This window comes from Calidris pugnax, unplaced genomic scaffold, assembly GCF_001431845.1.
Source record: "Calidris pugnax isolate Ruff unplaced genomic scaffold, ASM143184v1 scaffold86, whole genome shotgun sequence".
Taxonomy (NCBI): domain Eukaryota; kingdom Metazoa; phylum Chordata; class Aves; order Charadriiformes; family Scolopacidae; genus Calidris; species Calidris pugnax.
Window position 1 is genome coordinate 843,274 of NW_015090843.1, and position 13,316 is coordinate 856,589.

Below are 13,316 nucleotides of genomic sequence, written 5' to 3' on the forward strand. Positions count from 1 at the left end.
CCCAGAGGGGAATGAATTCACATCTCTATATTGATTATCAATGTACTCTGTAAACCAGGGCTCCAATTCACTTTTTGCCTTCCTGTAGTGCCCTGACTGCACGTGGGTCTTTTTCTCAATGTCACAGCTCCATTTTAAGAAACAGAGTCCCCACAGTGAACACATGGTGGTCACATACTTGCATGTCACAAGGTGCTACTTGAGACAAAGCAGTTATATTTTTTATAGAGAGAGATTATTGCAACAGGGGCTTCCTCATGACTGTACTGGACTTTCTACATGGCAAATGGAAAGGATTATTTTCTGTTCTTCTCCCCACTTTCGAGGCATTCTGCAAAAGTTGCTTCTTTTAAATTAAGTGACTTTAAGGCTTGCCAGTCTGTTCCTGGCCTAATTTTGCAATGTTTGCAAAGATGTCTCATATTCTGGAATAAGTAACAAAAACATTTTGGGCTCTCTTATCAGTCTGCTAACACCTTCAGAGGTTTTGATCTCTTTCTGTTTTGCAATGTATTTAAAAAAATGTAAACATTTAAAAACACTTCTGCTGTAGTTAACATCACTTCTCTTTTCCTTTTACTCTCATTTTTCAACACTAACTGAAGCTCTAATTTACCTCTTTCATCCTGTATACAGCCCTCCTGCTATAATATTTATTTTTTAAAGCTGCCAACGTTCCAAACTGTACACACTGATGAGTATCACATATATACATTTCGAGTATCTTTCCAATTAAAAGGTCAGCAGTGGAAGATGGTGCATAAGCCCAGACTCACAAAACCACAATTCTCGATGCAAATTAACCCCCTTTTTATACAGATCTCAAAAAGCAACACCTGATTTATTTGAATTCTGTTGCTTGTCAGGCATATGACACCACAAGAATCAAAAAGAAAATTTACACTGGTTTTAGAAACAGATGAGTTTGTCCTATTTATATTATCTGTTAGCACAAAGGGCATAGTGTGTATTGTTAACTCAGCCCCTGACCCAGTGCAGAACAGAGCTACAGCAGATTTGGAAATGAAGACTTTGATTGTTTTCCTTGGCTCTGGCAGTAGATTAAAGCAGGATTTGGAAATGAAGGCTTTGATTGTTTTCCTTGGCTCTGGCAGTAGGTACGTACAGAGACAACATACAGTCATCTACTAAACTGTTACTCAATCTGATAAATTGCATTTATCTCACCTAGAGCCTTCCTGTTCATTCACCTGCACTGGGCAATTAGCCCTTGTGCACACCTCCACATGGTTGCTATAATACAATACAGCCCGTTAAAGAAATTTGTCTTATTTACTCCCAAAATGAAACTGGTTAAGACCCTTTGCATTCTCTCTTGATCTGTAAAAATATTTACGCCTGTGTATTTATATTCACCTACACACTTATTCACCTCCAACAGTAGTACCTATGCACACTTGAATATTTAATTCATCCCATGTCACTTAGTTCCAGTACCAAGCTTTAACTTCTAACTACTCAGCACAACCTCCAGGTATTTGCTTCAGTAACACTCTGCTGTTTTCATACAAAAAAACAACTTCCTAAAATCAAATTACATCAGTGTAGGATGTTTGCTCAGTGCTCTTAGATTTGTTATTTTGCAGAGATACACCAAGAAATTCAGAGATGCTGTAGTGATATAAAGCTGTACTGTCATCTGAAATGGTTAATGCACAAGACAACAGAACTGTTCTGAGAAGGAGCAAGAAACATTTCAAACAGTAATTTAAAAGCAAAATTCATGCTTTGCAATACTCCAGGATTTGGCTTTTTAATAAGGAACGAAATTGAAAACAACAAAGTAAAGGCACAGTCCCTCTGATATTGTAGCTGCAGGGCAAACTTCATGGAAGTCTGCAAAGGAAATAAAAAATCATATGCAAAGAAGAAAACCCACATGAAAGAGGGAGAGTAGATGAATACAAGGTACCTGTGAGCACAAGGCTGTGAATACATTAGGGGGCTCTCCTTGTCAGAGGTACTAACAACAAAAGCAAAGCTTGTAATTCTACATTAAATATGGATTTATTTTTAACACCTCTTTTTTTTTTAATTGTATGTTTTGCCAACTCTCCTCCTATAACATCTCTCTCCCATGAAGCTGCCACTACTGTAGAAATGTTCAAAGCACGAGTCCTCTTGATGCCTCGGGAACAGTGACAAGCTGCTGGAAGATATGATTTTTGAAATACCCTTCTTTTTAAATCTCATTACACACTTAACACCCTAACTTATATGACATCATCCATCATGAACTGGTAGGTCGTGCAGAGAATATATGGGATTGTCCAACTTTTATCCAGCACTGTATAAAGCAGGTACAGAAAGCACTTATCCAGGTGTATCTTCGTGCCTATCACTGATTTTACGTTAATCAGTGTTTATTAGCCTTAGCTAAGAAACCCGTGATGTTCTGCATCTCGCTGGGCCCTGTGCAGTCTGATGGGGTCCAACAGAAGTTAGAAGTCTCAGCACCAAACTGCAAGACCCAAATAGAGCAAATCCTGGGAACGGATGCTCAGACTTCCATGCTCACAACACATCAACAGAAGTTAGAAGTCTCAGCACCAAACTGCAAGACCCAAATAGAGCAAATCCTGGGAATGGATGCTCAGACTTCCACGCTCACAACACACCCTGCAGGAGTGATCCCTGTGCTCCCAGGCACACAGCAATGGGACAACTCTTTTACTTGCCTAATTTTATCCTGATATAACACCTTGGTATTCCAAGGAATTCCTCTGAGTTTATTCCAATGAAGGAAAAGGATTAAAGCCTTGTGAAAGTGAAAAAAAACACTCAGCTTTTTGAGGACAGTTTACAAGCTGCTGTGTTCCATTCCTCAGAAGGGGGTGGAAGGGTATGTGAAGTTAGTTTTTAAGTTAAAAACACTTGTTCTGCTTAATCACTGCACTCTGAGTGGTGCCAGCAATGGCTCAGGGAGAGCCACCCCTCCTACAGAAGAGAAAGCTCCTGCTCCTACCAGATCTTCCCCCTGCTCTCAATATTTTCTTGCCATTGCTATGGGGAAGTATGAGCTGGGGCTTACACTCAAACATGCCACCACTCAGCTGAGAAGCAGTCACTTGCTGCAGGGCCAGCTCTTTCTCCAGAGCACCTTAGAACATCTGACAGCAGAATTTAGGCTCTGCTTTGCCAGAGGTGGGAGAACCCTGCCCTGAAAGAGGGAGCAGCTCCCAGCTCTTACCAAGGTCGTGTCGGTGGGAGGGAGGTCACAAGGGGTGCCAAAGCTGGACCCTACAGTAACTGAAAAACCACTCCCTCCTTTCAGCACCAATCTCACTAATTAATGGCTTCCTGGATGGCTTACAGCGTTTTTAGTGAATTGCTTTCATTTATTTGTATTTATATTTGTAGACCTGACATTTAGTATAGAATCATAGAATCATAGAATTCTAGGTTTGGGTTGGAAGGGACCTTAAAGATCGCTTTTCCTGGAAGGCTTACGGCGTTTTTAGCGAATTGCTTTCATTTATTTGTATTTATTTTTGTAGATCTGACATTTAGTATAACCTTTCGCATCCGTGCAATGCTCAGGTTTTTCCCATATCTGCTTCATTACTGCTTCTACTACAGCAGGAAGGTTTTTTAATAGGTTCTTCTCTCTATTTCCTCTGAAGTCTCCCTTTCCAGATGCAGATGGGAGTAAAACACTGTCGTTATGAGAGCGTATCATTCTCCTGCTCACACATACAGAGGCTCAGCCTTCCTCTCAGGCGCACGGATAGAGGATAGATCAATACTGTCAGGAGCATCGCATCCATGCAATGCTCAGGTTTTTCCCATATCTGCTTCATTACTGCTTCTACTACAGCAGGAAGGTTTTTTAATAGGTTCTTCTCTCTATTTCCTCTGAAGTCTCCCTTTCGTGATGCAGATGGGAGTAAAACACTGTCGTTATGAGAGCGTATCATTCTCCTGCTCACACATACAGAGGCTCAGCCTTCCTCTCAGGCGCACGGATAGAGGATAGATCAATACTGTCAGGAGCAGGAAAGGTTCGTGACTTACGTTGACAGTTCCTCGCGTCAAGAGCATCTCCAAAATACCCATCAGCACACCTCTCGCAGAACTGGCCCGTGGTACCTGGCTTACAGATCAGGCAGGCGCCAGACAAGCTGTCACAGCTGCCAGGAACGGAGAAGTCAAGGTTGTCATTACACTGGCAGGGCTGGCACGATCCTCCTGGTATCAGAGGTTGTCCAAAATAGCCTTCTGCACACCTAAGGTAAAAGACATCACCAGTTAGAACCCTTTAAATAAGCCTCTTACTAGAAATATTTAATTTCGTTGCCTCCCTAATCACCAAAAATGATTTGATCTTCTTTCAAGTGTTTCTTAAGTGTCTTTTTTTTCTCTCTCCCTCCTCCTCCTTTTTAACAGCACTGTAGATACAGTACCAGCTGAAATCCTGCCAGTTCTGCTGGTAATTAGATTGCAGTGGGAGAAAAATCTTGTCACTGGCACTGAAGACGAGACAAAGCAGCAGAAGAAATCTGTCTGTTGGCACACCAGAGGAATCCAGGTCCAGGTTAGAAAAGCTTTGTATTTCAACACATCATGTCTAGATATTCTGCACTCATTTACCAGCAAGCGGGATGATTTTTTCCCCTTTTCCTTATAAACATGTTTAGTTTAGAAAAACAGGTTGAAAAAGTAATACAGACATAAATTTGTTTACCTAACAAGATCCTCCCCTGACCTAGCCTTCCCTGATCTACTGCATGGTCAGATTTGTCTAATTAATGGATTGCTAATCTCTGTGTACAGAGAGGTAACAAAAAGATTGCTCATTATCACAGGAACTATGGTGGTGCACACTGTACCTTTCATGGTTTAACAGAGATGTTTAAACATACCAACTTCTTTCCACCTTGCCCACCAGCAATTTCTTGCAAGTACCATGTAGAAGAGGTTAGTGAATCTGACCTAACATGAGTGTATTTAAAGCAAATTTCTACTCCTCTCACAGCCCATTTCCTATTTATATTCTGGTCTGCTTTCCCTTTCCATTACATTTGCTCACACTTCACAGTAAGAGCAACTCGTAGATAGCGAAGAAAAAGAAGAAAAATTGCCCAGTTGCAGCTGATGAAGTTATTCATGTGCATCTCCGATGATAAACTCCAATTAGTGTAAAGAAAACAGAAAGTACATGAAGCACATTGCATAAATTAATGTTTCCCACTATTTTAAAGTCGGTGTGAACACAGTTTGAATGTAGACAGATGCCCCCTCTGCTGTGTAATAGCACATAGTGGAATGGTCGAGCAAGGATTTTGGGTGCCATCCTAATGTGGGGATGGAGAGCTCCACTGTGCTTTCCCTTCATGCTCATCAAGTTCAGCCTTTTCCTTGCCTCCACAACACCTCATGAAGCTTCCAACTGGCCAAACAACAAAGCCATTGAAACATGGATTAAAGTATTATTCACCATCATTAGCAAAGATTACAAAAATCGTTAATTGAGAATAGCGGGGAAATTATAGTTGGATCTAATTGAACAGTTTTTTTGTAGTAAGATATTATGCAAAGTAGGATTTTTTTTCCATTCTCTAAAAATACCCACAATGCAGCCCATAGATGAATAATATGTATAAACAGTCCCATGGTTTGGGTGCACATAAGCACTCAAGCACACAGGTATAATTTTCACCATCCAGCCCGCTGTGCTCTACTCCTTTGGCACAGCCATCTTTCACAATCACCTCCTCACAGCAACAATATATCAAAATCTTGTCATTAAAGTAATTCCAGCATTTTCTTTTCAGAACCTGTCATGAACGTAGCCACGTATTGTACCTCCTTGTATTCCCTGCAAAGAAATGGGTAAATTTTCCTTGGATGGAAAATATTTCAGCAACCACAAAGGCTGATTTTTAGCTTATTTTTGCCAAAAAAATTTGGCTTTTTTTCAGTGATGATGTCTCAGTTACAAAGGTGAGCAATGTCTCTTAACAATTAAGAGCCAAAGAATAACTGGATAATTTCTGCAGTTATTGTACCTAAAACAGATGATGCATGAAGTTCACCCACGCTTTGCTGAGAGCTTTCTCAGCATTTGGTATATTTGTCATAATTCTGCATCTTTTGGTCCTACTAATCTATTTGACTTCACTTAATCAGTATTTTTTTCCTCTTTCACTTTCGTTTAGGGGTTAGTTCTGTATCTGACAGCGTTCACAGACACTTACCAAGCAATTCACAGGAAAAATACTCCAGGGATTTGTGAGACATGCACTGCTAATCATTTCCTTCTATTAATAGCAGGAGACCTTGATAACTCCTTGTCTTCTCATCAGTTTAGACTTTGCTAATTAAAATTAGCAAAACCCACTACCATCACACAGCTATGTTCTACTTATGTACATACATCATCTCGAATCCAGATTCAAGATGATCCTGAAAGTAGGGGTAAAACAGTTAAGCTTTAAAGAAAACCGTGTGGATGTATCTATGTGTAAAATATTCCACTTTTTCTCCCACTTCTCCTGAAGTTGCAGGGGAAGATTAAAAAATGCGCTTTCACTAATTCCATCTTTTTTCCCTTCAGGACATTTCCACTTCAGCTACTCTTCTCGGATTCAAAGTGTTACATGTTTAGCAAGGTTCATATTAAAAAAAAAAAAAAATAATAATGTATGTGGCATGGAAAATTTCATTTATGTATTACACAAAATGTGTATCTAAATAAATGACTAAGTAGAACAGAATATCTCTGAGATGAAAAAAATAAACGATGCTCAGCTTTACCCCCCAAATGCAGGTGTGTCTGTGACTGACACCGTTTGGGCAACAGAATATCTCTGAGATGAAAAAATAAACTACGCTCAGCTTTACCCCCCAAATGCAGGTGTGTCTGTGACTGACACCGTTTGGGTTTTTTGGTGCCAAATACAGGGCTAGGATACCAGTACCTGTGTAGGTACTGGTGTGTACTGGGTCTGGCTGGGATGGAGTTTGTTTTCTGCATGGCAGCCCATAGGGTGCTGTGTACGTACCCACGTATGCACACAAACACAGGCCTAGCTGATATATTTCTTAATATTTACTGGAAAGAAACCCTTGAGACAGAGTTAATTTAGGCTGCAAATCCAAACACTTTAAAGTCTGGAAATACTGTTTTTACAGTTGCTTTGAAACTTCTGTGCATTCACCCCGTGTACAAAATTGGGCAAAAGCCCTGCGGAGAAACGGCTTGTGGCCACGCAGTTAAAAACCTACACTCTGTGCACAACAGAGATGTCAGCCTTGTGCCACCAACTATAAATCTTACATTTTCTAAGGTCAGAGTGTCCACCTTCGCCAGCTGTAAACAATCCTGCATAACACCTCTGTCGTAGCAAATCTCCTGACTGTTTGACCCTTTTCTCATCAGCGCTGCAACACAGACTGGTGCTTCTGGCATCAGCAGAAGAATTCTATCAGCCAGAAGGAGCCAAGGGACTCTCAAGGGACCTTGGCTGGTGGCACTTGGTGCTAGACCTGAGGAATGGGGGGAGTGGGAAGGAAGGACATGACCCAGCTCACCCTTCTCAAAGAATCACAGAATAGTAGGGGTTGGAAGGGACCTCTGGAGATCATCCAGTCCAACCCCCTGCCAGAGCAGGGTCGCCCAGAGCAGGAATGTGTCCAGGTGGGTTTGTAATCTCTCCAGAGAAGGAGACTCCACCACCTCCCTGGGCAGCCTCTTCCAGGGCTCTGCCACCCTCACAGGAAAGAAGTTCTTCCTCATGTTGAGACAGAACTTCCTGTTCTTGTGTCCGTTTCCCCTTGTCCTGTCACCAGGCACTACTGAGAAGAGCCTGACCCCATCCTCCTGACACTCGCCCTTTAGATATTGCTTAGCATTGACTCTTCTTGTGTCCGTTTCCCCTTGTCCTGTCCTACTGAGAAGAGCCTGACCCCATCCTCCTGACACTTTTTTTCTTTTGACATTTTACAATTCAGGTGTAAAAATAAATAAAAGATCTTGTCTCCCTAGAGATTAGAGGATGATTTTGGAGGCCAAATAAGTACAGTACTGCGTATGCTCATTGATTATCTTAGTAGCTCACTGTTGAACTTTCTCCAACAGTTCCCTGTCCTTCGTGAACTCGGTGGCCCAGAAGTGGACACATTACTCCAGAGGACAATGAGGATGACCTCCCTCGATCCGCTGGCCATGCTTTTTAATGCCCCCCAAGAGACCATTGGCCTTCTTGGCCACAAGGGCACACTGCTGGCTCAAGGGCAACTTACTGTCCACCAGGACTCCAAGGTCCTTCTCTGCAGAGCTGCTCTCCAGCTGGTGACTCCCAACCTGTCCTAGTGCTGGGGGTTATTCCTCCCCACGTGAAGGACCCTACACTTGCTCTTGCTGAATTTTATCAGGTTTGTCTCTGCCTGTCTCCCCCCTCCTTAATATATATTTATCTCTCCTAGGAGGAACAGGTCACTGGACCCATATCATAAATGAAGGAGTGCTGCAGGAGAAGCTGAACTCTCACCATTTTGCTTCTTTTCCCTAAAACTGTGCACTGTTGTCTATAGCAAGACTGTGTTGTTGGAAAACGCATATCATGATTCCCTGTAAATGCACTGGGCTCAAAGGACAGCTTTTTGACATTCTCATACACTCTTTCTATGGAGTTAGGGGAGTGTCTGCCCCACCTCATACCCCTTGGGAAAGTGAATCATAGAATGGTTTGGGTTGGAAGGGACCTTAAAGTTTTAACCCTCTGCCATGAGCAGGGACATCTTCCACTAGACCAGGTTGCTCAAAGTGAGCAATGCAAGAACACAAGGCTAATTTGCTGATGAAAAGGATTAAATGGTGAAGCCGGGCTTTCTGTACAATTCTAGGTATATGGTTGCTCCCAACAGGGTCTATATCTGCAATTATTTTGATGGTGTTATGAGCTGGACCCCTCAGAACACTGAGCAATTTTGGCAACATTTTCCTGAAGAGTTCTAGTGAAAGAAGGAGCTTTTTTTTTTTTTTTTTGAGTTTCCCCTTGTCCTGTCCTACTGAGAAGAGCCTGACCCCATCCTCCTGACACTTTTTTTCTTTTGACATTTTACAATTCAGGTGTAAAAATAAATAAAAGATCTTGTCTCCCTAGAGATTAGAGGATGATTTTGGAGGCCAAATAAGTACAGTACTGCGTATGCTCACTTCATGATACTTGGTACTTCATGATAATTTAGGACCGTTCAGTTAATGAATCATGTGGCTCAGATCACTTGTCACTTTGCAGTTGCTAAAATGAATTTCATGCAAACTCTTTTAGCAATTATACAATCACTATTAATAGCAAAAGGCAACACACTTTCTTCTGTTCATTATTATTGACAGCTGCGGGCATTTCCAAGCATCTTGTTACAATTAAAAGCAAATAGTTATATGAGCATTGGAATTAATGGCCTATTTTCCAATGGATTTATATTTTATGGCTAGAAGGCTGAGGGCTGATTATTTGCTGTAGGATGTTGCTATTCAGCGGGGAGTAATCCCTCAGGCTACAGCGGTGCTTTTTCCTTGCCCTGTGAAAGTTTTCTTACGGGCAGAACATTTAATAATCTCTGTGTGTCTCTCTCGTTCCCTCTCTCTCTCATGTATTCTCTGCTGCTTAATCAGGTGTGAGTTCACACAGTGTTCTCCCCTGTAGCTATGACATGTCCTGATCTATTAACCTCTATTCAGCCACTTCTTTTCATGAAACCTTCAGGAACAATTATTATCTTGGAGACGCCTTATCCTTCTGTTAAATTTGGTTGAAATGGACCTACACTTTTAAACGCCTTTGCGGGCAGCCAGACAGACACACACAAAAAGATCACAGCAGCTTAGGAAATCAGGCTAAAATCCAGTCCTGCCACTTATTCAGATTCTGTCCTCCTGCATCTACAGCCTCTGCTCCGCTCAGAAATAGCACTTGTTGCTAATGGAAGCTGTCGATGACCTTGCATTGACAAACTGCCACCGAAGTGCTCTTGATGTGATTTATTCCTGCCGTCATTAACTTCCCGGCCCACTCGCTGAAAGAAGATGATGACTTTCCCGACAGGAAAAGCCAGGCAGAAATAGCAGGCAGTGGGAGCAGAGCCAGTGAGGAGGGGTGGGAGCAGGTGACAGGCTGCACTCTGGCTTTAGGGCAGATATAACAACAGGGGATTGAAAAGGAAGGAGTTGTAAATTGGGAAGGCAGGACTAGGGGGTGACTCACAGCGAACAGTCAGGTTCCTGCTTTTCTGGTTGGCTCTTCCTCTTGGTTCATTCCTTCTTTTCCACATCCCTGCCTGAATATTGTAAGTCTTCATTCAGATGCTCTACCTTTTTTTAGGGTTTCATCATAGAATTGCCTGGGCTGGAAGGGACCTACCTTTTTTTAGGGTTTCGTAGAATGACAGAACCATAGAATTGCCTGGGCTGGAAGGGACCTTTCAGATCATGGAGTCCAACCATCAACCCAACACTGAGAAAACCCATCCCTGTCCATGTCCCTCAGCACCACATCTATCCGGCTTTTAAATCCCTCCAGGGATGGGGACTCCACCACTGCCCTGGGCAGCCTCTGCCAATGTGCAATAACCCTTTCAGTGTAAAATTTTTTTCCTAATATCCATCCTAAACCTCCGCTGGTGCAACTTGAGGCCATCTCCTCTTGTCCCATGGCCTGTTCCTTGGGAGAAGAGACCGACCCCCCCTGGCTACACCCTCCTTTCAGGGAGTTGGAGAGAGCAATAATGTCTCCCCTCAGCCTCCTTTTCTCCAGGCTGAACACCCCCAGCTCCCTCAGCCGCTCCTCACCAGACTTGTGCTCCAGACCCCTCACCAGCTCCGTTGCCCTTCTCTGGACCCGCTCCAGCCCCTCAATGACTTTTTTGTGGTGAGGGGCCCAAAACTGGACACAGCCCTCGAGGTGAGGCCTCAGATTCTATGTTGGAAAATGCTGCAAACATCTCATCGAAGTGCTAGATGACAAAAGCCTACTAAGAAACAGAAGTGCCGTGTTTTCATGCCCTGTAACTGTCTATCCAGATATCAGACAGTTATCTGGCTCCCCCGGACCCTCTTAAAATGGGTCATTTTCAGGGTCACTGGGATGATGGAGCCAAAGCCAGTGCTGATTCATCATGACCTCCAAACGCCGAGCAGAGGTCCCCTGGCACACTCACGGCTCCTGAAAGTTGTCCTGTCCATGTGAAACCCCCCGGAGACCAGAGGCGTGTGGACACGGTGATGATATCCCTCCCTACACAGAAAGCCAAGCAGAGGTCCCCTGGCAGATTCACAGCTTCTGAAAGTTGTCCTGTCCATGAGAAACCCCCAGAGACCAGAGGCGTGTGGACACGGTGATGATATCCCTCCCTACACAGTCTCACCCCCGCGGAAGGGAGTCCCCTGGAGCTTAGCACCGCTGCTCACATGAGCCTTCAGCTTCATTTAACTTCTCCCTACCATCCCTTCAGAATAACAGCAGGCAAGAGGGGGAGAGAACCTTCTCTCTCAGTACTAATGTGTCACTCAGACCTGTTGTGGCCAAAGACAGACTAGACTTTTTTTTTTATTATTTGTCTTCTGTATAAGTAGGAATAAAAGTAGGAAATACATACTGAGCTTCTTCTATGCATCTGAGAAAGAATTATTTTCTTTGTCTTTAAAACCTAGCTTGTTCTCCTTGCCAAATAAAGACTGCAACAGAAAACTAGAAGCAACTAAAATGCAAAATAATCTTTTTAAAAATAATTAAATTCATCCAATAAGTTATTAGAAGAGCTGCATTTTCACTGCACATTACCTTCTCTAAAAGAGGCATCAGTAATTTATTGCATATTTGTTTCACCGTGCTCTAAACATTCCAATGACAAGAGACAAAATAATTATAAAAATCTCAGAGGAGTGACAGAAAAGCTAGAAGTAGCCTTTAAAAAAAAAAAATAAATAAAAGACTCTTACTTCTCAGTAGATGATTCTTGGAAGTTTTGCACTTTACCATAAAGTAATAAAACAAGCACTGGGAATATAGAAATGCATGGATGCAGTATCAGAGGAAGATGCACAGGAATTTCTTCAGCGAGTTTGAGAACAGAGAAGAGGGGACAAGAAGGGGAAGCAATAAAAGGGCAGACCACTTCCATGTGATCAATAGTTTTGTTCCAGCTCTCATGTGGTTAAAAGCACGGTGCTGCCTTACCTTTCACAGCGTGGTCCCACGTACCCAGCCGGGCATTCATCGCATATTAACCCACGACTTCGGTCAAAATGGCACGTCGGGCTGAAGCTGAGTTGTTGTTTTTGGGTAAGAAGAGGGACAAGAAAAAAAGATAAATAAAAGACGGTCAGCAGCATCGCTTAATTCCCACTTCAGAGATCGTTCATTTGCCAAACAGAGCTCAGGAAAAGTGATTCTGGTCTAGGACATGGGGCTTAACTTTGACTCCAGCAAATTGAATTTGGAATGACTCTGCTATTTCTGCGACACTGAATATAGAGTAACGGATGGCAGCATCCCAATAGCCTGTTATTACGGGCCCTGAGCCTGCCACCGAGTGGGCTGGATACCATGAAAAAGGCAGGAATGTACAGCTGTTTGTTTGTGCCCCCCAGGGCCCAGCAAAACAATCTGTGCCATAATGTGCCCCCTAGATAAATCTTTCGGACGGACAACTTATTTGAAAGCTCAGTTAACTTTGTGGATAATCGACTCTGGAAGGAACCCAGCGAAGGAGACAGAGGAGGGGCACAAAGGGAAATCTCTGGTGCAGCTCCCAGAGAGTGCATGTGAGTAAATCAAGTGCCAGTGACCTCAAGCAACAGGCCAGACAGGCACGCTGAAGATTAAGAATAGCCTGCAGAGTAGAAAGCTTCACCTCTTTGCTATGCTCTACTTATTTTTAGCTGGGTTTTTTAATTGTTTGGTTGGGTTTTTTAATAAATAAGGATACCGTAGGCATTTGCAAGCTCCACCTCTCAATGTCCATGTTTAACTCTGAAATGTGCTCCTTCACTGTTTAACATTTTGCTTTCCATAATCTTTCCACCTTAACACACTTTTGTGAGGAAACCTCCTAAAAGTCTAAAAAACACCCCACAGAAGAGAAGGCAACCTGTTCTACTATCATTCTGGCATGATTTTTAAGGACAGAGACATGCCAGCACCTTGACAGGGCCTCATCTAAATAATGGTAATCAATTCTGGTCAACGAAATAGAAAAATAGAAAAAGGGGGAAAAAAAAAAAAAGGAACAGGAGGAGGTGCATAGTGGGGGGACTGTTCACAACAGGAAAACAAAGCACCTATCTGAAG

At 42.8% G+C, this 13,316-nt stretch overlaps 1 protein-coding gene across 1 annotated transcript in view; it reads right to left on the bottom strand.

The window, feature by feature from the left end:
- The window catches only part of LAMA2 (laminin subunit alpha 2), a 412,919-nt gene that overhangs the window by 155,982 nt on the left and 243,621 nt on the right, over window positions 1–13,316 (bottom strand). Inside the window, exons 18-19 of the mRNA XM_014942611.1 lie at window positions 12,204–12,290; window positions 4,036–4,247 (exon numbers count right to left, since the gene is read on the bottom strand). Of these exons, the coding sequence (XP_014798097.1) occupies window positions 4,036–4,247; window positions 12,204–12,290 (299 nt within the window). The remainder of the gene's footprint in view (window positions 1–4,035; window positions 4,248–12,203; window positions 12,291–13,316) is intronic.